The 26,185-nt window shown below is 43.9% G+C and overlaps 2 protein-coding genes across 4 annotated transcripts; both read left to right on the forward strand.

Annotated features, from left to right (window-relative positions):
• Positions 1 to 179: 179 nt before the first annotated feature.
• Positions 180 to 16,117, forward strand: ddx10 (DEAD (Asp-Glu-Ala-Asp) box polypeptide 10). 3 transcript variants are annotated; one of them, XM_027005898.2, is made up of 18 exons: positions 180 to 442; positions 1,159 to 1,219; positions 1,326 to 1,456; positions 1,628 to 1,786; positions 1,926 to 2,046; positions 2,330 to 2,519; positions 3,109 to 3,235; positions 4,183 to 4,345; positions 4,572 to 4,656; positions 5,440 to 5,541; positions 6,236 to 6,323; positions 6,577 to 6,665; positions 7,040 to 7,370; positions 8,441 to 8,551; positions 8,783 to 8,953; positions 11,158 to 11,214; positions 13,546 to 13,688; positions 15,773 to 16,117. In XM_027005898.2, the coding sequence occupies exons 1-18, from the start codon at positions 266 to 268 to the stop codon at positions 15,975 to 15,977; spliced, it is 2,511 nt and encodes an 836-aa protein (XP_026861699.1). In that variant the 5' UTR covers positions 180 to 265; the 3' UTR covers positions 15,978 to 16,117. The 3 variants fall into 3 exon arrangements, with proteins under 3 accessions (XP_026861699.1, XP_026861706.1, XP_081576062.1); XM_027005905.2 differs by having other exon boundaries at positions 15,776 to 16,117; XM_081719936.1 differs by lacking the exon at positions 180 to 442 and adding an exon at positions 485 to 877.
• A 5,974-nt stretch (positions 16,118 to 22,091) lies between these two features.
• si:dkey-183i3.5 (thread biopolymer filament subunit alpha) lies at positions 22,092 to 25,953 on the forward strand. The gene is made up of 10 exons (XM_027006192.3): positions 22,092 to 22,607; positions 22,846 to 23,057; positions 23,224 to 23,284; positions 23,815 to 23,910; positions 24,110 to 24,286; positions 24,501 to 24,626; positions 24,743 to 24,856; positions 24,942 to 25,048; positions 25,162 to 25,424; positions 25,636 to 25,953. The coding sequence occupies exons 1-10, from the start codon at positions 22,092 to 22,094 to the stop codon at positions 25,653 to 25,655; spliced, it is 1,692 nt and encodes a 563-aa protein (XP_026861993.3). The 3' UTR covers positions 25,656 to 25,953.
• The last annotated feature ends 232 nt before the right edge of the window (positions 25,954 to 26,185 follow it).

The following is a 26,185-nucleotide window of genomic DNA, read 5'->3' on the forward strand; positions in this document are numbered from 1 at the left end:
ATTAACTTTCAAGTTCATCTTTGTGGATATGCCAGAGGGATTTTCAACTACTGTTCAAGTTCCTGTGTTTTTGTATGGTTTATTTTTTACTCATAACTACGCAGCTTACGGGGGTGGAATTTTACTCCACTCCGAGAGGGGCGGTAATGAGTTTTCATTCCTAACCGTACTGCTGAGAGCTCTGGAGAGAGAGGACTACGTTTGGTCCACATGTACTACGTTGTAAACTATTGCGGTCGGTTAGATTTAAACATTTGCATCGGAAATGAGGATAAAAAAGGCGAAAGCAAACAAAAATGTGAACAGTGACCCAGTTAAGAACTTTGAGAAATGGAAAAAGAGATATGACAAATCCAGGAAACAAACAAAAAGACCGAATAAGAAACGTGATTGGGAGATAGAAAGAGAAAACATACAGAAGCTGGTCGATAAATACGCGGAGGCAAGTAGTCTACTAACGTTAGCTAGCTCGCTAGCAAATTGTTAAAATTACTTTGTACTATGTACTACTGCTCACGTACTGTAGGCTTTGTTGGCAAGTTTGTCTTGCTTTATTAGCCATTTTCTTAAACCTACCTTGAAGGTACAACCATTAGGTATAGCAGTGTACAATTTGTTATCCATCCGTCAGCCGTTTACTAGTGTCACTGACACGTGTAGAAAAACGAGCAACATTGGTATGCGTGATCAGTTTACCTTAGCAGCTCAACACCTGCAGTCACGCCATTTTCATGTCAGGGTAAATGCTGTGCAGGGAATTGTCGCCCAAATAATATACAGTTAGCAGCTGTTGTGTGGACAGAAATTGACCGGTGATGAACAGTACAGAAGGTAGCTGATGAGCTGAAACGGGTTTACAGTGTGTGCAGCTATAAAGGTAGATTATAAAGATACCATCCATAGATGTTTATTATAAAGTGGTGTGTGTATACAATTATACTAATCGCTATCTGAGTAATTCAACATCTAAAATGTCTCATGAGTTAATCCCTTCCTTTGTGCAACAAACATTTGACAAGAACAGCTCAACAGCACATTAGTTTGCAGTAACAGAGTTTTGTTTTAGTTGTTATCTGATTGTTTGTCTGGTGATGTGACATGTTTGTCCTCCTCTCATTCAGGGAAAACTAGCTGATGATGCTTATTATTTTGTTACAGATAAATCCAAAGGAAGCTGTTAAATTTTCTGATTTTCCACTCTCAAAGAAAACTGTAAAAGGTATGTTGGGCGCGGATGTCAGTGTTATGCTTGGAATAAAAATAAGGCATAGTAATGGACTTTATGAAGACTAAAGTAAGCAAGCAGTTTTTAATCATTTCATCAGGCCTTCTTGAGGCTCAGTATCGACAACCGACAGAGATCCAAAGACAGACCATTGGCTTTGCGTTGCAAGAAAAGGATGTTCTGGGTGCTGCAAAAACTGGCTCAGGAAAAACTCTGGCCTTCCTTATTCCTGTAAGTAATCCTCACTAAAGAAGTAATAAAGACAACAGGGTGAGTTACATCCACTGCAAAAGTTCAGTATTAGTAAGACTTGGAGAATTGATTCAGACCACGCTGAAGTGGAGCCAGCTATGGTGTTGATGTAGTACTACAGTACCTCATGGCCTCTGTTGGTCCTGCTAGGTCTTGGAGTGTTTGTACCGTCACCAGTGGACTGCTATGGATGGCCTTGGTGCTCTTATTATCTCCCCCACTCGAGAGCTGGCTTATCAGACATTTGAAGTGCTGAGGAAAGTGGGAAAAAATCACGAGTTTTCAGCTGGCCTCGTAATTGGCGGAAAGGTTGGGCTTCTCTATCTTTGTGTTCAGTATTCTCTGATTATTGGTGTCGATTCATATGCATTTCAGTCTTTAAAAAAGAACTAAGTAGATAACTGTTAGAAACAGCTGCTGGAGCAACTAGTTTTGTGCCTGACTGCAGGACCTCAAGGAAGAGTCACTGAAGATCCACCGTACCAACATCGTCATCTGCACGCCGGGGCGCCTGCTGCAGCATATGGACGAAAATTCCACCTTCCACGCCTCAGACCTGCGCATGCTCGGTAAGGTGTGGCAGGCACCTGCTTGGTGTCATCACAAGATCAGTGCGAGGTTGTCCTTTATGATTAACGTCGAAATCTGCAGATTTCTTTTGTTCCTTGACTCCATGGAAAGACCAAAGGGAGCAAATGGGAACTCTTGATATAAGTTCTATGCATAGGAAACGATAGTTTTGGAGTTTGTTTAGTATATACTCCTGTCCGATACTGAAAGGATGCATCTGGATATGAGAGAAAGCTGCTTGACGTTCATGATCCTGACTGATGTCTGTGTTTCGGATGGCAGTTCTGGATGAAGCAGACAGAATTTTGGACATGGGTTTTGCTGACACACTCAACGCCATCATTGAGAACCTTCCTAAGACCAGACAGACACTGCTATTCTCTGCTACACAAACCAAGTCTGTCAAAGACCTGGCCAGGCTCAGCCTAAAGGACCCTGAGTATGTGTGGGTGCACGAAAAGGCCAAGTTCAGGTAGGAGCACCACCCCTCTGTACTTGGCAGGACTTTCTGAGTTCACATATCACAGTTCTGAATTTCTAATGATTATGATGATGATTGTTGTTGTTGTTTATATAGCAGCTCTATACTTGGTGCTATGGATCTAAAATCAGACAGGATTTTTTTTTTAAATTAATTTCTATTTGAGTAAAAACTTACTTTTCTTGTGTTTTTTTTTAAAGTAAGTTTGAAATTGATTTTAGTTAAGAGATGGTCTTGAATGCCAGTATCAATTTTCTTTCTAAAATCATGCTGTGTTATGAAAAAGGGCAGCTCTTGCATTGCTAAAGCAGGAGTGCATGAATGTGCAGTTTTCTATAATCCCATCTTGGGTTTGCTCCTGAATTTATTTTAGGATTTTGGGGGTCCTGTAGAGTCAGTTTTATTTTTTCCCCAAATTATTTCATTCTAGCATCTTCGTAGTGGTAGTATAATTTGTTCTGGACTTATTTTGTATTTCAGCTATATATTTGTTAGGAAGAGGGCCGTAGGTGCTTGGAGGCAGATTTATTGTGGTGTTCAGTACTGTTGAAGTAAACTGTCCTGTCGATCCTCTCCTCAGCACTCCTGCAACTCTGGAGCAGAGCTACGTGGTGTGTGAACTGCATCAGAAGGTCGACATGCTCTTTTCTTTTTTGAGGAGTCACGTACAGAAGAAGATTATTGTGTTTTTTGCTTGCTGCAAGGAGGTAATAATTCATATCTCACCCATTTTTCCTGGCAGAATAAAAAAGCTTTTGACAAGTTGTTTGCTGGCAAGTGTGCCTCTTGAAGCACAAGTAATTTGACCAGAGTTCCTAAGTTTCAAATAATATAAAATAATTTTTCCTTTTTGACTAATAGCTTCACAGACTGCTCTGCAATATGGTGCATACCTACAGTTTTCCTGTATATTATGTGCAGATAAATCAAAGCAATAGTCAGTGTTAGCATGTGAGTGATATATAATGGCTGAAGAGAGAACATATGAATGCCTGAACACTGAGGGTTTGAATAGACCGTCTGTTCATATAATCAGCCTCATGTGTCCCTCGGGCTGCTGTGATCCAAGCATGAGTGTAATCAGTCTGTTGCAGCAGTCATGCTTAAGAATCCTGGGCTGCTAAACTTTGCTTTATTATTGGTATCTAGTACTCTTGGAGCCTGCTTGCTATTTTATAGAAAACCTCTGTTGTGGCCAGAGTGGGTAAATGGCCAGTTGGATTTGCAGTATGCCAGCAGTTTGGGCCGTCTCTAATATGTTACTTTTCTCAGACCTGATGGCTGCAAGGCCTTTTTTCCAGTCCCTAATCCTGAGCTGAATCTGCCTCAGGGCAGGTCAGGAGTGCTGTACCAGTTGCCATGGTGATGTAGCTCTCTAAGAAGTGAGCCGTCATGAGCTGCAAAATCCAGGGTTAGTTCAAGCCAAGTTTAGTTAGAGGCTAAACCATTAATCCCACTCCGTGAGCCATGCGGAAGGTGTGTCTAGAAGGGAGCCATGCACCGTGTTGAGAAATGTGTTGGGTGTGTTCAGTGGGCAGTGAGAGTATGGGCTGTGTCGATGGCGTCAGGCATGTGTTTAGTGGGTAGTGAGTGTGCTCACGTGTGCTGTGTTGATAGTGTCAGGAGTGAGCGTGCCCGTGTGTTCTGTGCCCAGGTGCAGTACCTGTTCCGTGTGTTCTGTCGTCTGCGGCCCGGCATCTCTGTGCTGGCACTGCACGGCAAGCAGCCGCAGCTGAAAAGGGTTGACGTCTACAACGACTTCGTCCGCAAAAAGGCCGCTGTGCTCTTTGCCACGGACATTGCTGCGCGAGGACTCGGTAGCTACATTTCACTTATCGCTGATACATTTCCCTTTTGTGAAGGCTTCATGGGTAAAATTATTTCAGAAATTACATAATTCACCTGCCTGTAATCCCTCGCCTGCGTAAGATTTGTGAAATGTTTTTGATGGCAGTTTGTACAGTAGTACTATGTCAACTTTTAAAATAATTGGAGCGGTGGTTTTGTAAACCCTTAATTAGTGTTTAATGCTTCTGTTTGTAGACTTCCCTGCTGTGAACTGGGTGCTGCAGTTTGACTGCCCAGAAGATGCCAACACGTACATCCACAGAGTCGGGAGGACTGCCAGGTGTGTAGACAGGTGTTAACGGGCATAGAGGTTATTCCAGCAGATGGCAGTATTATCCAGTTTTTTTTTATAATTGCAGTTCAGTGGTTTGTCCTCAATGGTAGTATTTATCCTTCTGGTTGTACTGTGGTACAGTAAATAATTCAGTTGAGCAGATGCTATTTGGGCTTTACTTTTAATTGCAATGCAGAAAGCCATTCCTGTGTAAACCGTCATGTAGACCCAGTTTTGCCCATGTGTTGTCACAGCACAAGCATTGCCTCATAGCTGCCTCTCCCGTTTGTAGCAGTAAGTGACAGAAACGGTGTGTGTTGCCACTGGCCACAGCCCTGGGAGTGTTCATGCCGAGCACCTGCTCCTGCTCAAGCCCGGCACGTGGAGGCTTGTGCAGGAACCCCAGGGTGAAGGCGCACTTGTGCGCAATCTTACCCTCGGCCCCACCGGCATTGCTCCTCCAGTCAGCATCTGCTCGCGCTGTCTCCTCGGCGACAGATCAGCCCCTCCCCTACAACACCCAACTGCTTTAAGAAAGGGCTTCCCAAAACAAAACCTGCCTGGTGGGTGATGGCCCAACTGTTTGTCTATGGCCCATTTTTGCAGTATAAGGAGACTCTGCATGCAAAAGTGGGTTTTTTTGGGGGGGTTTTTTAAACAGTAAAATGAAAGTCACATTATAAATGAGTAAGCATGTCAGTTGTTAGAAACGTGACTTGTGGTATGACGGGAGAATTGAATTAGGCAGTATGATTTCTGATGCTGGGTTTTTTGTCTTCCTGTGTCAAGGTATAAGGAAGGAGGGGAGGCTCTGCTCATCCTATTGCCCTCTGAGGAGCAAGGCATGATCTCCCAGCTTCAGGAGAAAAAAGTCCCCATCAACAAAATCCAGTGAGTGACTTTGATCTTTGTGCACAAGATGCCCACTGCAAAGGAATGAACATCCACTGCAGACTTTATCATGAATATAAATGTGTAAATAAATTTGGGTTGTGGGTGCTTGTGTGCCTCTCCGCCGGTGTGTGTGAGATGAGTGCATGTTTATATTGTGTGGATGTTTGTGTGTTTGTGTGTGTGATTGTGCATCTGTGCACACACGCGTGAGTGCATGTGTGAGTGTATGCGTGAGTGCACGAGTGGGGGTATGTGTTTGTGTGTGTGCGCATGCCCCACTGCCTGCTGCTGTATCTGGGTGCTGGTTTATCAGCAGGCAGCAGTGTTGGCAGCTGCTGTGTGTGGAATAGAGATGGCCCCATGCAGCCGTGCAGGCCCAGAATAGAGCTTTAGTCCTGCGCCACAACACATCTGGCTCCCCCCGCTGTATGCATAGTGATGGTAAATGAATACTGCCTGCCATGATTATTCACCTAGAAAATGCAAACGGAATTAGCAGGCAAAGTATAACATGTAAAGTAGCTTTGTCTTCATAAATAAGGTGCACAATCTTTGATGGTAAAATCTGGAGAAGGAGCTGTCGTTGTGCGGCTCTGTGCGCTCATTACATTGTAATGGGTTGTAAGGGAAAAGTGACGCGTGAGTTTTGGCAGCTAATGCTCCTGGCTGTTTGTGCTTCTGTATCATGTAGGGTGAACCCAGACAAGCTGGTATCTGTGCAGCAGAAGCTAGAGGCCTTCCTGGCCCAGGAGAAGGAGCAGAAGGAGCGGGCTCAGAGGGTGAGTGCCAGTCTTCCACAGTCCCACACAGCTTCTGGGCTAAGCACATTCGATTTAGCTCATTATGTTAGTTGTCGCACCATCTTTTAGAAGACCATTTGTTTCGGGTCTGGCTCAAGCTGGAATGATCTGCTAATGCTCTTGATTTTTTTGGAGGACCCTGCTGGCTGAAGTGCATTGAAATGAAATGTCTGTCTATGCCGGACGTGGCTCAAGGCTTCAGTGTGTGCCTTTTCTCATCTTGCATCTGCAGTGTTTTGTGTCCTACCTTCGCTCAATCTACCTGATGAAGAACAAAGACGTCTTTGATGTGTTTCAGCTCCAGCTGCCAGAATACGCCACGTGGGTAGATTCTTTAAATACATCTGAAGAGGTCTTGCTCTCTGTATGTGCGTTCCAGCTCTTGAGACGTTCCATCACCACTGTTCCCTAAAGACTGAAAATAGCTGATGTATCTAAACTTCTTGGAACCTTTTATGAAGTCTGATCAGTGTCTAAAGGTCTGCTGTGCCGTTGGTGCACGCTTAGTCACTGATGTGACTGGCTGTTAGCTGAATATAATACATGAAATGTATTCATAAATGTTTAGTTCTCAACTGAGTTATGGCATAGCACTTTATCTGCTCTTCACATGCGTGTTCTGTGCATATTGGCTCGCCTCTGTTGCGTGTGTGCAAGTATGTATGTATGTATGTAAATGTGTGGTGCTGTGGCAGGTCTCTGGGGCTGGCCGTGGCCCCACGCGTGCGCTTCCTGGATAAGGCTCAACAGCAGAGGCTGGGCGAGGCACCAGAGAGTAGCACTGCACCAGACCGGGAGGCCGATCAAGAGCTCGAGAGCTTCAAGGCCCAGCTCCGAGGAGACCGTACCAGCATGCAATTAGAGGAGGAGGAGGAAGATGTAGATGAAGAGGAAGAAGAGAATGGGGAGCTACCTCGAAGTCTGCTCCATAGTGCTGAGGAGCAGGAGGACGAAGACCTGGATCTGGACCTACTGACGGTCAAACGGAGAGATGTGTTTAATATCGATGATGGGCAGGATGAAAAGGTGTTCTCACATACTCTTTGCTTTCAGAGTATGGTTTACAACCACCTATCCCTTATTCTCAGGTCTTGTAGTTTTTATATTAAGGTTGAATATTTTTTATAAGCAGTCAGAGATTCCGATATAGTGCACAAATACACAGTGTAATCCACACATTTTAAGTGACTAAGCATTGTGCAAAGAGTCTGGATGTACCTGTTGCGCTACTAAAAGAGATTTTAATAGAAGCTTCTGAAAGCCTCGACTAGGGTGTGTGGGTGAGAAGTGTGCCTGAGAGTCTGATGGGCTCCATTCTGTTGTCTAACAATTCTCCTGGGACCTTATGCACACAGGAAAAAAACAAATAAACCTCTGTACGCCTGCAGCACAGGAAAAATAACTTCTTCTTAGCAAGCTTCTCAAGACCAGAGATGAGTCAAAGCTATGACTCATAAGTTGTGCTGTGTAGTAGGGAGCAAGGCAAACACAAAGCAGTGCTCTCCTTTGATTAGAGGTTGTTGCAGTCAATAGCACCTACACTGTGGCCTTCTTTGCTTAAACTGTATCTTGGATGTGGGATTGTTGCATTACAAGAATGTTAGTAGTGCTGTGTCTCTTCCAAGCATTCAGTGGAAGGTTTCCTGAAGGTAGTAAGAAGCCATAGCTGCTGAAGGGGCCGAGAGCTGCAGCAGAACTAATTACTAGGGACTTCAATTTGTGTTATAGTACTAAACCATCTTAAGATTTCTTTTTTGCTAATTATATACATCACAGTAAAGATGTGCAGTATGTACTGAAAGCACATGTTAACTCCAGTACATAATTATTGTGGTCCAGAATTTTGCATACTGTGAGCTTTAGTTATCCATGCTGGAATTAAATGTATCTAGTGAAAAATGTTGTGCAGCCAAGTTAGCATATTCCATCTAATTCCACCTAATTTGTGTGCTGACAGCATTTTGTCAGTTTACCGTGACATTGATTCCAGTACATTTAACCCTGCCAATGTTCTGTGCTGTTCAACTAGCTCGTATCACATGCTGTCAGCCTGTTCTGTCATTAATTGTGTTTTTATTGTAATTTTCCCGCCAAAGCCGGATGCCAAACAACGGAACAAGAAAGCGTCCAAATTCAAGGAGGTGAAGAAAGTACTGAAGAGAAACTTCAAAGTGAACACCAAGAAGGTCTTCACAGAGGATGGAGAGGTCTGTGCGATTGGTTTCTCTGAGCTAGTGTAGCTGGGGCATGTTGTTTGCTAGGGGGAAGGTGTCTTTTAAATGGAAAGTGCCATCCTGTGCTGTAAATGGCTCTGGATGGCTTATGTAGGACGTCAGCTCGTTTTCCAGTAATGGAGCTGCATAGCCAGAGGTGTTCATCTCTTTCTGATGATAATGGCTCACAGTAAATGCTCTTGCCTGCGGGGATGCTGTGTACAGACGGTGCAAGAGTGGCCTCAGCTGCAGAGGACGGTCATGCCCGAGGACGAGGACGAGGGTGATGGTGAGACGTCGGGCATTAACGTGGAGGCGGCCAAAGAGCGCCTCTGCAGGGAAGACCGGGAGTTTGACAAGAAAGAATACAGCAGGAAGATCAAGGAGAAACACAGGGTGAGATCCGACACAAGCGACGCGACCTCGACCACTAGCCACCATGCCTTTTGCTTGGCAATTTAAGGGATGGGTGAGATCCCATTACATTTCTTATAGGAACTGAGGTTCAGTTGTTATGCTGGAGAGGATCCATAAAGCCTAACGTCATCGTCACCGGTGGGGGTGGGACACAAACTGCGTTGTTTGGCATGGAATGCTTCAACTGCAACCTAATAATGCTGTTTTGCGAAACTTCATGAGCTTAAATTCATAAATTGTGAAACAGCCACCTCACTACTGCTGAGTCTGGAGATGAACTAGCCTGCAGTTCCCTTGGACTTGGACTTATTAAGCTGGGCCGTAGTTCTCCAGGCAGAAACAGTTTTGATTTGGCCACTGGGCAATGTGAGAGGGGCCCTCCAGAGCATAGCCATCGCAGGTCCGGGCAGATGTGGGAATAGCTGGGATGCCTGCACAGGGGAGGGTGCATGCACCTCAGCCCCAGGCCCTGGAACAGAGAACAGCAAGCTCCTGAGGTATTACCAGCTGGCCAACCTTGTGATGAGCTCCTGAATGATTGCTCTCCTGCAAGTTCATACAGTTTTCACCATACATGGGGAGGGGGAGGTGGGAAAGCATTTTTCAACATCAGCAGTTCGGCACAAGTATTGAGAAGAATACTTAATTTACGTAGAGCAGGGATTTCACATTTTGTTATTGATCCGAGTGAGAGCTGTGCACTGAAGAGGCATGAAACAGTGGCTTCTCTAATTCTAATAAATAGTAGATGAGCATTATACTCAGTGGTGCAATTTGTCACAGTCTTCCCCCATGTCCTTGAAGAATCAGCAAAGGCCTCTGTCTGATAAGCCGGTCTCACTGTTTGAGATGAGATCACATGAAGCAGATGTGAATAACACATTTGAAAATGGCCCCCTTCTCCTGGTCAGTTAAATCTCTGTCTCGCCCCAATGCTCGCCTTGAGAGTAGACGGGGGCTCTCGCTTCAACCTCCCAAGCAGAGCCTCCCAGCTTTTGTGCCGATACTCAGAGACGTCAGAGTAGTGTTCAGCATTAGCTGACTGTCGTTGCGAAAGGCCCTGATGAAATTCTGTCCAAATCTTGTTTAACTTCTACTTTCGTGCTGCCAATGATGTTGTGAAACAGTAGCCCCAGTAATCAATCAGCAAGGAGCTCGTGTGCACATTCATCATTCCTGGGCCGTCTCGCACACGCTCAGCTCAGAGTCGTGCGCCGTGCCTCTCCCCCCTGTGGCAGCAGGCTTCAGCACTTCGTGATGAAGTACAGAACTTCAGTGAGCTTCTAGCCTGGATTTTTTTTTCTTTCAGACCAAGAGATGCAAATATCCTCAAGAATTTCAGCAAATCCATGCCACTTACCATGAAAATGAGTTTTAAGTCCGTTATACACCAAGAGCATTGCCTGTCCACCTCAGTGGGAGCACATCAGTTATTTTTGGCCAGTAGGTTCTGTCAGCATGGACAGTTTTGCATCATCTACTTATTGCATATGCAAATGTATATATCAATATCCACTAGAACAAAAAGGCCTGAGGATTTACCCACCTTGGCTTCCACCTGGATATCGCTATAGTTATATTGCATTACCTGATCAGACCCACATACAAAATCAATTTATGTCATTGTATATTGAGAGAGGACGTGACCGAGAGAGAGAGTGAAAGAGAGAGGTTTACTCCTCTCTCTGTGTTCAGAATAGGTGGGTAACAAACCAAATCAGGTCTTATTTGTCTTATTTTAGACATTAGCACAGCACACTGGGCATCACCCAACACCATCTCCACCCTGTGTCTCTGTCTTTCTTGCTTGCTTGCTCTCTCTCTCTCTCTGTCCATCTCTAGCCAGCCTCAGGTCCCAATACCTCCATTTGCCTCGTGGTCCACTGAATTAGAGGAGGCAGATAAGTTTCATTTACTCTGACCCCTCAGTTTCTCGAGAATATTAGGTTTGCTTTTGTTCATTTCCTCCTCTGTGAAGGGCCTGTCCACTCCTCATCTGTCCGACTGTTCCCTGGACACCCTTTTCTCAGACACTTCCTCTCTCATCCCCTTGTTTGCTGCAGATGCATGGCACTTTGCTCTTTCGTCTCTGTTGATATGATTCCATGGGGATGGCGGGATGCAGTTGTATCAGTTGTCTCTGGTGCAGCTGTTTATCATTCTATGTTGTTCTTCCCAACCAGGAGAAAAGGCTGAAGGAGAAGGCTGCACGGCGAGAAGCCAGCAAGCGGGCGAAAGAGGTGAGTATGTGCGCCACAATTCATCACCCAAATCGCCACTCCACCAGATGGAAACTTAGTAGTTCCCTCATACTGATGCTCTAAATTGCGAAATTGGTTGCATTAGCTGGATCAGTCATCACCGAATGAATACGACCTAGGAAGTAGGAATGGAACACTAACTCAAGGTGCAAAAAAAAAAAGTTCTGAATCACCTCTACTGAAAGCAGACTGTTCCAAAACCATGTTGTCTCCCAGTCAAAGGTCTAAATCTATGTTTTCTGGTGGGCCAAGTTAAAAGTGAGCTGTGCCACTTCTGCCTAAAATTCACCGGAGTGATGGTGAGTGAGTGCGACAAGCGGGTGGAGGGGCACCCTTGCTCCGCGCCCTCCCTGACGGGCTGTCAGTTTCCACCCGCAGCTGTCTCACCTCTCGTGCCGGCCACCTGGGGACAGCTCCGTCCACATCCATATGGAAATGCAGCTGGTCAGGCTTTTGTCTTCTGATCAATGCCGCGGCCTGTCCGAGAACAGAACCCTTTTCATCAGCGGTGAACACTGGGCTGGGCTGTCCCTGGCATGGTAACGACCCCCGCGCTGCTTCACCACCCGGCTGGCTCCCACTGCCTGCCTGCCTACCACTGTGCCTAGAGATTATGCCTGGAAAAGAAGCTACTAAAGTCAGCACAAGCCCGAGCGCTGCCCATCCAGGCTCTTTATGCTGCCCTCAGCAGTAAGACGAGTCGTGCACTTGCTGCATTACTATAGAAATGTTACTAGAAGGACATTTGGTGCAAGGCTGTGTAAATTACCTAAAAAATATTTTTTTAGGTAATGTGAAAGTTATGGTGCTCAGTGGAGATGAACCACCATAACTGCAGAAAGCTGATTCACCCTTCCATTTTTCAAGTGATGCACAACACTGATGATGATGTAAAATATAAATTGGTTACAGTGCTTGTTCAATTACTCACTCAGATTGCGTAGAGCACTTGCTTTTGTGCTTGTTCTTGAGAGTGCGACAGCATTTATGTACCCAGGAACTGAAGCGGCACGATTCCGGGCTTTTCCAGAATAAATCGGATGAATTTCAAATAGTTGCGAGCTTTGATAGCCCCCTTGCAGATTGACTGGAGTGGGCCTGAGGATTTAGAGAGTGTGTGATTGATGGGTTATTTAAAGCAAAGAGGGATACAGTGAATGGGTGAATGACAGTGTTGTTGAAGGTTTTGACATTGCTTAAAGACACACTTAGACCTAGTGTGGGCCAAGAAAAAAATCGCCATTGCATCCAACCAGATGCATTATAATCTTGCATGACTTATAAGTATACACGCTGTTCTGTCCGGTGAATATTTTAAAGTTTAATATTGAAAGGGGTGTGTTCATGTCCTTGCTCTTGGCAGAGTGTCCTTTGTCTTTTCTCTCCGCCCCATGATGCTCTCTTACCCACCTTCTCTCTCACTCTTACCCATCCTCTTTCTCTCTCTCTCTCTCCATCTCTCATTCTTCTCCACTCTTTCTTTCTTTCTCTCCGTCCCCCCCCCCCCCCATTCCCTCTTGCTGCGAATCATTGAAGGCGCGAGCGGGAGTCGGCTTTATTCCATACACGTGGATGTGAGTGTTCAAACCGCTAGTCTGTCAGCAGAATTTCAAATGCCTCTCAGAAAACAAGGTTAGGATATAATGCAGGGCTGGAGTCTTACCCCCCCTGCTTGCTGTCCCACTGTGCACGCTGTCATCCAGCAGAACCCACAGCAGCCTCCCGACCCATTCCCCCAGCTCGCAAAAGGGGGTTTATTTTGTCTTTCTGGCACCTTTCCTTGCTCTCCAGGTCTGGGTCGTAAATATAAACCCAAGTACTCGTTTCCTCCCCCACAAGTGCTTTATGTTATTTGGCCAAGAGGCAAGGAGGACAGTTGCTTGCTGCATAGAGGTGGAACGAGTCCATGACCAGGGCAGACATCAGCCCGCAGCTCACACTGGCAACACCCATCTCGGGGGGGTGAATTACTCGATGACTTCCAGAACGTCTGCGGCAGAGTGCCAGCTCCTAAGCAGCTCTTCCCAACCCCACTGCTCCTGCATGGATTAAGAGCCAAGGGAAGGGTTGGGGTTGGTTTGCACAGTGTGAAAGTCCAGCAACTGTGGAGAAGCTGGTCCAGGTTTTCTGCTGCACATTTGAAACAGGGAAGATCTGGCTAGTTCCCAAAACACTGTTGCCCACTGTGTAGTAGCTAGTAAGTATATTATTTAAGCATGATATCTGTAAATATGAGCAGAAAATGAGAGCTCTTGTGTAAAGGGGAAAGTGGTAGGCACAGAACATTTTAGCTCTCACTGATTTGCATAGGAGAAGAAGCAGGAAGCTTCTGGTGGTGGTGATGAAGATGAGGATGAGGAAGTAGTGGCATACTTGTCTGGCGTTGACGAAGAGTTTGACCCCAGCACCTTGCCTGACCCGGACAAAGTACGAGATTCGGAGGACATGAAAAGGTAAGAAAGGCTTGAGGGAAGAGCATCGATATTGCTTATGGATGCTTTTCTTCTATTAAAAAAATAGCACTTCAATATAGCTTTAATTTTTATATGCTGCATGAGGTAATCTAGCAGTTATTCATCACAGTTAAATGTACAGTGTTTTTCTGTCGTGTGTGTCTTACCAAGTCCTTGTTTCTTGTGTGTGATGGACATACAATAAATCTAGGGCATTTAAAAAACTCTTGCAGTAATCCATGCCAGAACACCAAATCATAATCTCCTAATTATCCCTAAATGAGAAATTGATTCTCTCAGCACTTAATTACCGTACAGTCGCTCCTGATTCACTCACCCATATTGGGTGTCCAGACTTTCATTAGGCTTGCAGCTCCCTGGTCCTGTGCGTAACAGTCCTGGAGTCTACTGCATAATTGCATCTCAGAACGAGTTATTCCTTACAGAAGAACAAGATCCATTTATTAGCAAGCACTGTAAAGCATTGATCTCTGCGCTGATGGAAGTTAGTCCATAAAATCTGTAATTACATTCAGATTTAAAGTGGGAGATGTAAGGGCAGAGGTAACATGGCCTTGTCTGAAGAGTACTATACAGAAGGTATATGCTGGGTTTTTTTGTGTGTAACCCTTCTACTCTCTGTCCTGTAGGATGTGGTCCTTTCCACATACCAATTTACTTACACATTAGTTTTCTCTCAGGCTCGCTCGCTCTCTCCATCTCTCTTTCTCCTCTCCCCCACACTCAGCCGTAGTCTCCTCGGGTGTGTGTTTTGAACGGGGCAGGTGATCACGGCTGCTCCCTGCAGCTCCGACAGCCGAGCCAGCCATGATTAATGGCTGTAGGCTGGCCGTTTGCTGCATGGCTACACTCGCCGAATGCAGGAGAAGCTCACGGCACCGTAAATCTGCACAAGTGGCGCCCGCGTCCTCCCTCCCTGGCCCACGGTGCAGCCCGGGGGGGGCCCTCTGCCCAGCTGGGCCCGAAGCCAGGGGCTGTGCTCAAAGCACCCACTCATTTGTGCATGCTACCTAAGCTCCCTCTGCGCTTGGCCGCTCTCGTGGACGCCACCTGTCACAGGCTGCATCCGCCTGGTTTCACCCCACAGCACCTGCCAGGAACACACCTCCCCCTGGCTGGCTTTATCCCCCTGTCCACCTGCATTAGACCCATCCTGAGGTGTACTACTTCTGGCTCCCACACATCCTTTATGGGCAGCACTATCAATTCCCCTTGTTCGCTCCAGAGCCTCAGCAGTACCTCCCGTCCAGAGCGATTTTCAGCCACACGTCACGCTGCCGTTAGGAACTGGCTGATGCTGATTTATGGCCGCAAGTGGAAGTCAACTGACTTTAAAAGGCTAATGATGTGTGCTCGCTACAAGTCTAACTGTTAGAGTAAATGACATTTAATGCCCTTTCATGCACAATCTCTCATTGACGGCGAGGTTCTCAATGTATTGGCTGTTGCTGATGCAATGAGTGCACCACAGTCGTTTACAGTTTTATACAGTGGCGCGTTGTTTAAGAAGCTCATCTGTGATTTAAGTGCAGCATTTAGCTACACCATTATTTTCCCTAGCTTCTTGCTGATACTTTGCTGTAAAAAGCAAGGAAAATTTAAATGCTTTAAATAAATGATTTAGCAGCAAGCCTAGTTAGGCTCATTTAGTGACATAATGTGAGCAGAAATGCGATGCTGTGCTCATGCGTAGACGTCCCAGAGGATTCCAACTCTTTAGAGCTGTCAGGAGCCAGGAGAAAATGCTTCCCAGAGGTCTGCTCATACATGCTTCTCACGAAGCCCTGGCCTTGTTGGCCTGGGCCTCCGCATATTACCTGATTTCAACTTTAAAATCTATATGGGCACTCCTAGAACAGAACTTATGGGACACTGTGAGGATGTCACATTAGCTGCTTTATTTTTACATAAAGATAGCGTGGTACTAAAGACATAATATCGGCTCTTCAGACTACTGCAGTATTAATCCAAGACACTGTGCAGGACACTAAACCTTTCTGGAGGAACTACATCGTCATGTCAGTACCTTGTTAACCTTCTGTTAACCTTTACCCTCTCTTAAGCAGTGATTGTCCTGAGCTGGCTAGGAGGAAGAGGGCTCGCGGCAGCAACAACGACGGCGGCAGTGAAGATGAGCATGAGGGACGCTGGGGCACGGGGAGGAAGAAAGCCAAGCAGCAAGCCTTGCAGGCTGAGCCCCTGGACACTGGCCTCTCTCTGGCTGAGGATGAAGAGCTGGTGCTGCATTTGCTGGGCAGCCAGAGCTAGTTGCACAAGTGACTGCAGGCCCCACCTCACACACACACACACACACACTTAATTTCCCTCCCCTGGACTCTGATTACTCTGTCTTCTGCATTTAGATATTGTGTATTTACATTTTGTCAAATAAAACTTGATATACTGTGTGTAAAAGAAATGGGGTTTTTTTTTCGGTCTTATCAGATTGTGCTAGTGTGTCTTACTCTGACTGTTATCAATGTTCATACTCTGAAGATGAAGTCAGGAATTGAATTGTCATCTGGGCCTGTAACTGGTGATTTAAATGTCCCTGTTTTTTCAGTAACACAAAAAAAACCCTGCACTGCTGATGCCGGTCTTAACAGCTAAAAACATGTTCAGCTCTCAGGCACCATCTGCATCTCATTTCAACTACCCTCTTTTATAGCTTGAGCGCACATCTGTTCGATCGTCATCCTCTTCCCATTAGCATGCATGCATTCCCTTGGCCCCCCTCTCCCTGTTTTGCTTATTGAGACTGAAGTAGAAAAGTCTTCGAAGGTAGAGGCTGTGTGAATGGCCTCTATTGTTCCCCAGACAAAGCGTAAAAGCTGTCGACCAGAGTATTAGGATATGTGCGCTCATCCAGCTCAGCTCTGGAGTGGGCCTGCCTTGGCAGTACATGAGAAGAGTTGACATGACGCATGTAACACTTTGAAGCACTCTTGGTGCTAGCCCCGGCAGCTAAGGCTTCAGCCGCCCATTTTCGCACACTGATCCTGTCTATCCATGCTAAGGTGCTAATTTCATCTGTTATTTGTCCAGAACGTTCTTTAGGCTGCTGATTATCACTCTTCTCACTCTCACTCATGCATACGGGACCTTTTTTGAAACGGTGCCATGAAATGATGGGCTTGTGAAATCATGTCACCTTTGATAATCAGTGCAACACAGGTGCAAAAATAATTTCAGCTCAGTGTGAACTAAATTGTTTCACATCCAGCATGTCTGGGTGATGTATATTTATCCACATACTGCTCATACCATGTACGCAGCTGTTGACAGGGTTGGCAAACGCTTAGATGAATTGTGTTTGTGTACAAGAGGGGCTGGAGCAGCTCTCTTTGTACGTTGGCTTGGTGGGTGCATAGTCATCCATCATGGACGTGAGTTTATTAGAAGCCCTACATCCTGCCTGCAGAGTCGTTTCCCTTCACTGCTATTTCTCGGCTCTAATAACTATTTCAGCACAGAAGGGCGTGGAACGGTTGAGTTCTGTGCCCAGCCTATTTCTGAATAACAATGTGCTCCAAATACGGTGGGAAGACACAATCATTAGTGCTCATGCTCAGATTCCTGTGTGTTTCTCAGATGGAAAACAAAATGCTCTCTGCATGTAAACTGCCAGCCTTCAGAGTAGCAGAGCATTTTGTCATTGTTGTTTTTTTTGTTTGTTTTTTTTGTTTTTGTTTTTTTATTGAAGACATTCCAGTAACCATTTTGAGGATCTGAATCCTTTGTAAGCTTTCATTGGTTTCAATGCTGTACATAGGATTGGATTTGTGCTTTGGCATGGGATACATCCTTTATAAATAAGTACATTGACATGGGTAATTACAGGCTATGGATCCGGCAGTGCCCTCTGGGAGAGGAGATGGGGTGAGTCCTCACAACCCAGTAAACTACACAGAGATGCTGAGATTTGTTTGCATGTGATTCTGCAGCAAATCACTGGTAAGGTTTGAGAACAGCTCCAGTATATTGTGTGCTTTATGAATGAGAAGATGAGTTGGTGAGAGGGAGAGTTTTTTTGGTTTTTTGTTTCTGTCTTGCATCAGGGAATTGCACAATCTGGTTATTTTTCTTTTTTCTGTGTCTGTAGAGTTCCTGTGTTTATGGTTAAATTAGCTAACACGAACCGCTGTTCTCTCAGAATAGTAATTGGTGCTTGTTATTGCTCTTACAGTGTCCATGGTGTACTTGTTTACCTACCCAGTGTTGTTAAAGTGAATTGTTTCATAATCATTCATTTCTGTTCCCTGGAGTTTTATGGGGGGTTATGGTGACAGTTCGTATATGCATGGAGTAGAAAGCTGTTCACATACCTGAATGACCAGGAGTAGAAAGTACTGTAGTTCAGTGTCCTGTCTAAGATGTTGGATTAAAATATATGATTGAACACAGCTGGCACAAGGCTAGTTGGTGAAATATTGGAGGAAAGGGTATGTGTTATGAGAACGTGCCACCACACGACAAGGAATTTATGTCCAGTCATGGTAGCCCTATGGTTTTATCAGCTGGGGAGATCTCAGAGGGTCTTCGTCTTTTAACCTACCATGGTTTAGATTAACAACATGAAGCTCAATAAATTTTGCAAAAGTTGGGTCTAAAGTCGTTTTTCATTTTGCAAGGAATGTTTACAATACTATTTATTCATGTTTTTTTAAATTAATAAACGCATAAATAAATAAAATAAACCTTGTATGAAATAAACAAGAAACCGCATTTCCTCCGCCTGTATCTCATTCTCTTAAAATGGTAGGAAACGGTTATGGGGTTGTTGTGCCCTGAACATTTTCATGAACTCCGTTGTTCAAGATCTCTTCCAAGTTGTGAATAGGGTTTATAGACTCTACATATACAGTTTACATCTGCATAATGGTTTCAGCACTGGACAGCGACATTAACCTCTCCATTTGCGCATAATCTATTTCAATGCAGACTCCCACGATTGAAGAATACAGGATTAAGCACCCAGTGTACTTGTGTGCCCAATTTACTAATAACTATTTATTTTTGGTTTACTGACAATTCAATACAGACAGTGCGGGCGACCAAATAAACACTTTGAGATAAGAAATTCATAATTTAATACATAATTGCTAAGATAAAGGTCCATTTGACCCAAAATAATTGGGAGACGTTCGACTGAAGCGTCTTGAAATTATATCGCTTACGTCAGCGGTCCCGTGGCAAGTGGTTGAATTCTGTGAGCTTTTCAAACCACCTTCTGTGTCGATGTCAAGTCGGGCACTGCTGGGTCCAGACAATTTTAGCAGGTACGAACAACAACAATGCAACGTTCTCGGGTGCTGAAATCTGGGTGAGATCTATTTGCTTTCCGCTCAAAAGCTGCTGTATTTCAGCATTAAATGCATCTTACAATAACCGAATAGTTTCTTCATTTCCTCAGTTCAGTATACCATATTTGACTATCAGTTGGTGGTTTATTGCATTCTTCAGTTGCCGAGCATTCATTCTATCATGTTTGATTAATTTCTAAAGCTGTTCGAAGAGGAAATCTAGGATTTCCTGTGAAAGCCTCCACGACAGCCTTTGAGCGGTATTTCCCGGAACGCACTGGGAGTCGTCAGGAATTAAAACACATTTCGGAATTTGAAGAGTGATAGACCACAGCTACCCGGTATTGAGTAATGCCGTTCAGTTCTCAAGAAATGAGTTCTAGTGCAACCCAGAGTTCGGCGTCGATCTTACCACGCTGCGTTTTCCACGGGGCACTCGAGACTAACGCGACGTGCTTTGAGAAAGTTAATCCGTTCCTACCGCGGTTCTCTTCCACCGTGGCTCTTACTTTGCTGGGTATCGTAATTATTGGGATAATAGTGCTTTCTCTGACAACATACCACTACCACAAAAGCAAGATGAAGAAGCGGAAAATTCAGAGAGCTCAAGAGGAATACGAACGGGATAACTGCAGCCCGGTCCCGAACAGAGCAAAGCCGGATTTAAGGCGTTGCATGATTGTTCGTCCTACAGCGAGAGACACTGAACAACAGTCATTTTCTTTATACGAGCAAAGTGCACTGCCCGACGATCATACTACCATTTTACCTACAAAGACTGGTGCTATGGAACGCGGGGAGGCCGGAATCCTTGAGACTGTTGCTGTGTCATGATACAGTGGAAATATAAAACTATTTATGTGGAACTTGTAAATATGCAAGGTGCATTGTGCAATACGTCAACGCATAAGATAATAAACCCATACCATTGCGTATTAATGTTAGCATCCTTGGGAATATAATCCACTTTTTTCGTGTTTTCTCCATAGTAGTAAAATAAATGTACAAGTTGACGTATAAAGTATCCTGTATAGGCTATGCGAATATTTTCTCCTGTTTTCTTATTCGATAGCTTTCTGTATATACTGGACATAAGCTCTCTGAGTGGACAAAAAGGAGCACTCAAGAATCTGAACGGGGACTCTATGGGATATGATTAGACATTTCACACTGGACCTGGAGGTTTCCGGAGTACTGTCCGAGGTGCTGATTATGTGGAACTCCGAATATAACTTCTGTTGTAGAGCGCCTTATACAGGGATAGTATGGGGCATATGCTTTTTTGTAACATGAAATTACCTAAGGCTTAAGGCTTGTATACTGTGAGAAGCATCTTTAATACTATTTTTGGATTCAGATTTGAGGAAGCTCCAAACGAGTGTTAAAATTATACTATTTGTTTTGTCATTGCTTATGCACTTGGAAATTTGTCATATGTCATTCCACATGTAATTGTAGTCAGACTGTCCACTGCAATTTTATTAAACAAACATAAGACATTGATGGTCATTAATGCTTTCTCTGCATTTGAGAGTCAAATTAACAAGTGTTAAGATTTGAAAGAAATGGTGAAAAAGCTTTTTGTTGAATGAAATTAAATGTTATACTGTTTTCCTAAATAGCTCCAGGAAATTTTATTAGAGTGTCCAATTAAGTTTTGAAAGCTTTTGTTGAATGAAATGAAATGTTATACTGTTTTCCTAAATAGCTCTTTATTTCATACTAATTGAAACAAGACATACTGTCGGTGCATAATATCCATGCTAAATAAAGATTATTAATTATCAATGCTAAATAAATGTCATTAAATTATGTTTTGTTTCAGTAACTTTCTATTCTGGTCATTTTTTTGACTAAACACTCTTCATATCTAATTCTGTCCTGACCTTGATCTAACCCAGATTGCCTGTACTTATGCTTTACAGAGTCTGTGATGTCATGGGCAGTTAGAACTTTGGTTAGGGACCTGACATTGCACATCACGTTCGTCATCTCCTCTTAAAGAGACACTCCAAATTCATAGTATTGCCTGTCTGCTTTTATACACTGCAAGAAAAATCCATGTCTGTCTAAATGTTTAAGAAGTGTAAATGCTTAAATACAACGGTTCCCTGTAAATGTATTCAATCACATATACCCTTGGAAACTAAAATCGTGGAATTGAAATTCTGTAATGCTTCCACTGAAATTGCATAGAAGGGCTGATGGACATATGTGACTCTCTTTAGATATGGATGAGCATGGTGTCCACTTTCAGAGGCAGAAACCGGCAGCTCTCAGGCTTCTGCTGCATCTGAGCAAAAGCTTTTAAATGTCTACTAAAACCAATACCCTAGGATCTCGGCTAACATCACTAGCCTTTTTTTAGATTAAGATAAACTAGCAAGCAATCCCCTGGTACTCAAAATATTTCCTCTTTGAGACTATACACAAAGTGAGAATTTATTCTGAGGTCCAGCTTGTAAGCCACCATGGAGTCTGGAATTACCCCAAAAGGATTATCATTAGTTACATAATTTAAAAAAATAGATACATGATCTAGTCTTTCCAACAGAGTCTCTGTTACAGCATGTTACATACCAGTGAGGGCTGTTGCTGCTACTGCTGCTCTTTCCTTTGGGGCAAAAACCATATGGTAAGAGTGTATTCACCTGCTGCTCCCTGTCAAAGTTGATTTATGGAGTGGAAATCCCATAAAATCTTTGTTTTGCATTATAAGATCTATAGTTGCTATGTCAAGTGCATATAGATAAAATTTTTCAGACTCCACTGTTTCAAATTCTACTTAAAAAATGTTACTTTTTTAACAAAAACAGGTTGCCCCAGAGCTCCTACAGTTCAGCTGTACTTATGCCAGGCATGTACTTAGGCAGATCAGTGCCTGTAGGGGTGACGCTGGTCTGCCAGTCAGACTGAAGTTATGACTTAGACTTTTACCAGTTACAGCAAATCAGCAGCAGCCAAGGTAGACAACCCCTACAATTCCCTGTATATTTAAAGCCCAGAAAGGGCATGGGACAGTCCGACTGAGTGCCAGGACTCCTCTGCAAAGATCTGGACCCCAGCTCTACTAATCAACATGGCAGACACAAGCATGCGAATCACTGGGGGAGCAGTCAGATTTGGAGCCACCTATGGAGGCAACCGTCTGTTCTCAGGGGCCAGAAGTATTGGAGGTTCTAGCGTCACTCTGTCCCGCTCGCTTGGCTTGGCAAGGGGAGCCGGAGCCGGGCTTGGCTTGGGGTTAGGGATGGGCGGAGGCCTGGGCCTAGGTCTGGGTACTGGCATGGGTGCTGGAGCAGGTCTCGGCCTGGGAGCAGGCTTGGGCCTTGGTGCTGCAGGTGCCAGAGCTGCAGGCTTCAGGGGAGGCATGGCCCCACCGAGAGCTCGCCTGGGTGGCCGTGTCTTCAAGATTGGAGGTTATGGGTTCAATCCCTCCTTCCTTAGCACCAGCACCACAGTAGATGCTGGTGTCAGTTCAGTGCCCAGTATTGACCCATCTCTCCCATCCCCGGACACAGTACAGGTCACACGCCTAAAGGAGAAAGAAGAGCTGCAAGCCCTTAATGACAAATTTGCTTCCTTTATTGATAAGGTAAGTTAAAGCCCTTGATTTCTTTACTTGAGTTTTAAGAGTAATGCATTTCTGCGACAGGAGGTAAGAGCTCTAGGAGCAGTCAATGAAATTCTTGAAAATCTGTGCCATGCACATAAATCTGTACCCCAGGAAGAGCATTATAATCATTGATATCATTACTCAGTGACAGTAATTTTTACTGCCCCCCTTCCCTTGAGCGCTAACCCAAGGGCTCTGTGTGAATGATGTTATTCAGGCACGCTCACTGGAGCAGCACAATGCTGTGCTGAAAGCCAAGATCTCCATGTTCACCAACCCGGAGCAAGGCGGCCCTGCCAGCACCTCCATCCTGCTCACCTCGGCCATCGGGACCTACAAGTCCCAGATCGATAGCCTCACATCCACTAAAGAGGCAATCATTGCCGAGATTGAGCACTACAAAAGCATCATCGATGACGTACAAACTAGGTCAGGTTTGCTTATTTAATTTGGTGGTGTGGAATGATGTGTTTAAACTACAGAACAATGGGGCCTATGGGTTTGAAAGAGTGCAGCTCTGCCACCAAAACAATGTAATAAAACATTCTGAAGTTTAGATTATTAAAAAATTATCTGTCTTGTTATTTAATCTAAGATATGAAGAGGAAGCAGCTCAGACCAAATCTCTAGAGATGGACTGGACCACATTAAAAGAGGTATTTAAAAAAATAACTTATATATATATATATATATATATATATATATATATATATATATATATATGAGAGATAGATAGATAGATAGATAGATAGATAGATAGATAGATAGATAGATAGATAGATAGATAGATAGATAGATAGATTTGTGCTATGATATATATATATATATATATATATATATATATATATATATATGAGAGATAGATAGATAGATAGATAGATAGATAGATAGATAGATAGATAGATAGATAGATAGATAGATAGATAGATAGATAGATAGATTTGTGCTATGATATATATATATATATATATATATATATATATATATATATATATATGAGAGATAGATAGATAGATAGATAGATAGATAGATAGATAGATAGATAGATAGATAGATAGATAGATAGATAGATTTGTGCTATGATATATATATATATATATATATATATATATATATATATATATATATATAGATATAGATAGATAGATATATCAATATATATATTTGTCCTGTTCACTTTCAACAGGAAGTGGATAACCTGTTTCTTACCATTTTTGAGCTACAAACAAGCATTAGTGGCCTGGAAGACCAGATTGCTCTGTCTAAGCAAGTGTATGATGCTGTGAGTGCCCAAATAACTATACCTCCTACTGATACTTATACCTCTGACATCAGTATTTTATACTTGTGTCACCGTTAACAGTGTGTGTGTGTGTGTGTGTGTGTGTGTGTGTGTGTGTGTGTGTGTGTGTGTGTGTGTGTGTGTGTGTGTGTGTGTGTGTGTGTGTGTCTGTCTGTGTGTGTATGTGTGTGTTTTGCAGAAAGTGAAAGAGGTGAGGAACATTGTAACAGGCAGTGTGAAATCAGCGGTCTCCATCTCTGTGGACAACACAGCCCAAGCCCAGGACTTGACCTCTGCTCTGTCTGAAGTTAAAGCCCACTATGAAACTCTGGCTCAACGCAGCAAACAGGATGCTCTTCTGTCTGTGCAGGACAGTGTACGGGACCTCCAGCATCTCATTAAACTGCACAAATGCTCAAAGTATTTTCTCAGAATGAATTTTCACAGAACTTTAGCGTAGATGGTGTCTCCCTCTAGTGGACACCTAGCGCATCATAGATTAATCGTAATACTCGTAATTTGAAAGCTGTTCGCTGACAAACACGTGACTCTAGACTGCCGTCTTTTGTCCTGGTCATATGTTTATGCAGATCTCCATGATGACCGTGTCGTCCCAACCCAGCATTCAGTCCCTCACTGCTGTCAAGGAAGATCTGCGTGTTTACAAATTGCAGATTGACTCGGTGCAGAGAGAAATCGACCGTCTTAAATCACTTGTGTGTAACAAAATCGTGTCTTTACAACAATATCCTTGAACAAAAAGGGTCACTGTATGCGTCTTGGTGTGTGAAGTGTGGATTTGTTAGTTGGGTGATGTGCTCATTTTTTTCAGAACATCCAGCTAGAATCTCAGGTGGACGAGGCTGAAACCCACTCAAGCTCCCACACTGACACCTACCAGGAACAAGTACTTGCCCTCAAGTCCCAGCTGGATGACCTCAGAAAAGTACATTTCCTCTTTCAGTTAAATCCAAATACAGAACGGCCATGGTTAATTATCATGCATAACTCATTTATTTATTTATTTTAAGCAAATTGCGCAATATGGACAAGAATACCAGGAACTTCTGGCCAGCAAAATGTCTCTGGATGTTGAAATCACAGCATACAAGAAACTCCTGGACAGTGAGGAGAACAGGTAAAGAGGCACTATGGCTGACCTTCTCTCCTCCCACTGAGCTGTTTCTCTATGTCAGTGTGGTTATGCAGAAAAGAATTGCGTGAGTCTTGTCTGTCTGCTTGCTGGAACAGGCTGAAGTCTGGGGGAGGTATCACGGTGCACATGTCGAAGACAGCAGTAGGTGGAGGAGCAGGAGGAGGAGCCGGAGCTGCTCTGGCCCTGGCTGGAGGAGTGGGGGTGTTGGGAGGAGGTCCCGGTCTGGGAGGCGGGTTAGGCTTCGGTCTGGGCCTGGGTGGAGGCCTGGGTGGAGGTCTGGGAGCAGGATTGGGAGGAGGATTTGGGCTTGGAGCAGGTGGGAGCAGTTACATGTCCTCCAGCCTGAGCAGCAGTGCACGTAAGGATATGCCTGCTCACACAAGCACAAAGTACACATCATAACCAGCTTTGCTAATAAAATCATGCACCCTTTTTTCTTTGCATGACCATTATATTATTTATGAAATTGTGGGATATTATTTGAGACAAAGATAACTAAGGTGTACAAGATATTTAAAAAGCATTGGTTGTTTTCAGAAGTTATTAATGACATGTTCTTTTTTTCCCAGTATCATCCACTGTATACTGAAGAAATACCGCCACCCAGCCTCTTCCATCCTCTTGAGTGGTACCGTATTCCCATACCTGGGGCACTGAGTGAATAAGGCACACATCCATCCAGTTCTTGCCCCTCAGATTGTGTGTGTGTGCATGTGTGTGTATGTGCAGTTGTCTTGTGTATTCCAAAACATTTCCTCACATGGGTTTAGATTTCAAAGCTTCTATAATATAATGATAATACTGTGAGATTCTAAAGTCGTATATTCAGACTGAGGTTCTGCTGAAATTATTACTGCAATTAAAATCCCAATAAAATGTTTCATCCATTCAGGTGGTCCTGATCTAAAATAACTTTTTGAAATGTGTTCAGTTGTGAATTAATTTTGAAGAGAACATAAAGGAAACGCTGTATTTGTTTCATGAGTGGAAAAAATAAACACATAACCCTTTAACACCTACAGATTCTCCCACATTTACCAGATACATGTTGTAGTAGCATACACCTACGTCTTTCCATCTTCAGAAAGAATATTTTCTCTGTCACATGGCAGTATATCA

The sequence above is a fragment of the Electrophorus electricus genome, chromosome 8, assembly GCF_041902795.1.
Source record: "Electrophorus electricus isolate QZ-2024a chromosome 8, ASM4190279v1, whole genome shotgun sequence".
Classification (NCBI taxonomy): Eukaryota; Metazoa; Chordata; class Actinopteri; order Gymnotiformes; family Gymnotidae; genus Electrophorus; species Electrophorus electricus.

Excerpts from the sequence above, each read along its gene's own strand:
- si:dkey-183i3.5 (XM_027006192.3), top strand. The coding sequence starts at position 22,092 with ATGGCAGACACAAGCATGCGAATCACTGGGGGAGCAGTCAGATTTGGA. Across the intron at positions 23,285-23,814 it reads ACTGGACCACATTAAAAGAG|GAAGTGGATAACCTGTTTCT; the intron begins GTATTTAAAAAA and ends CACTTTCAACAG. Across the intron at positions 25,425-25,635 it reads CAGCCTGAGCAGCAGTGCAC|TATCATCCACTGTATACTGA; the intron begins GTAAGGATATGC and ends TTTTTTTCCCAG.
- ddx10 (XM_027005898.2), top strand. The coding sequence starts at position 266 with ATGAGGATAAAAAAGGCGAAAGCAAACAAAAATGTGAACAGTGACCCA. Across the intron at positions 3,236-4,182 it reads TTTTTGCTTGCTGCAAGGAG|GTGCAGTACCTGTTCCGTGT; the intron begins GTAATAATTCAT and ends TTCTGTGCCCAG. Across the intron at positions 4,657-5,439 it reads AGAGTCGGGAGGACTGCCAG|GTATAAGGAAGGAGGGGAGG; the intron begins GTGTGTAGACAG and ends TCCTGTGTCAAG.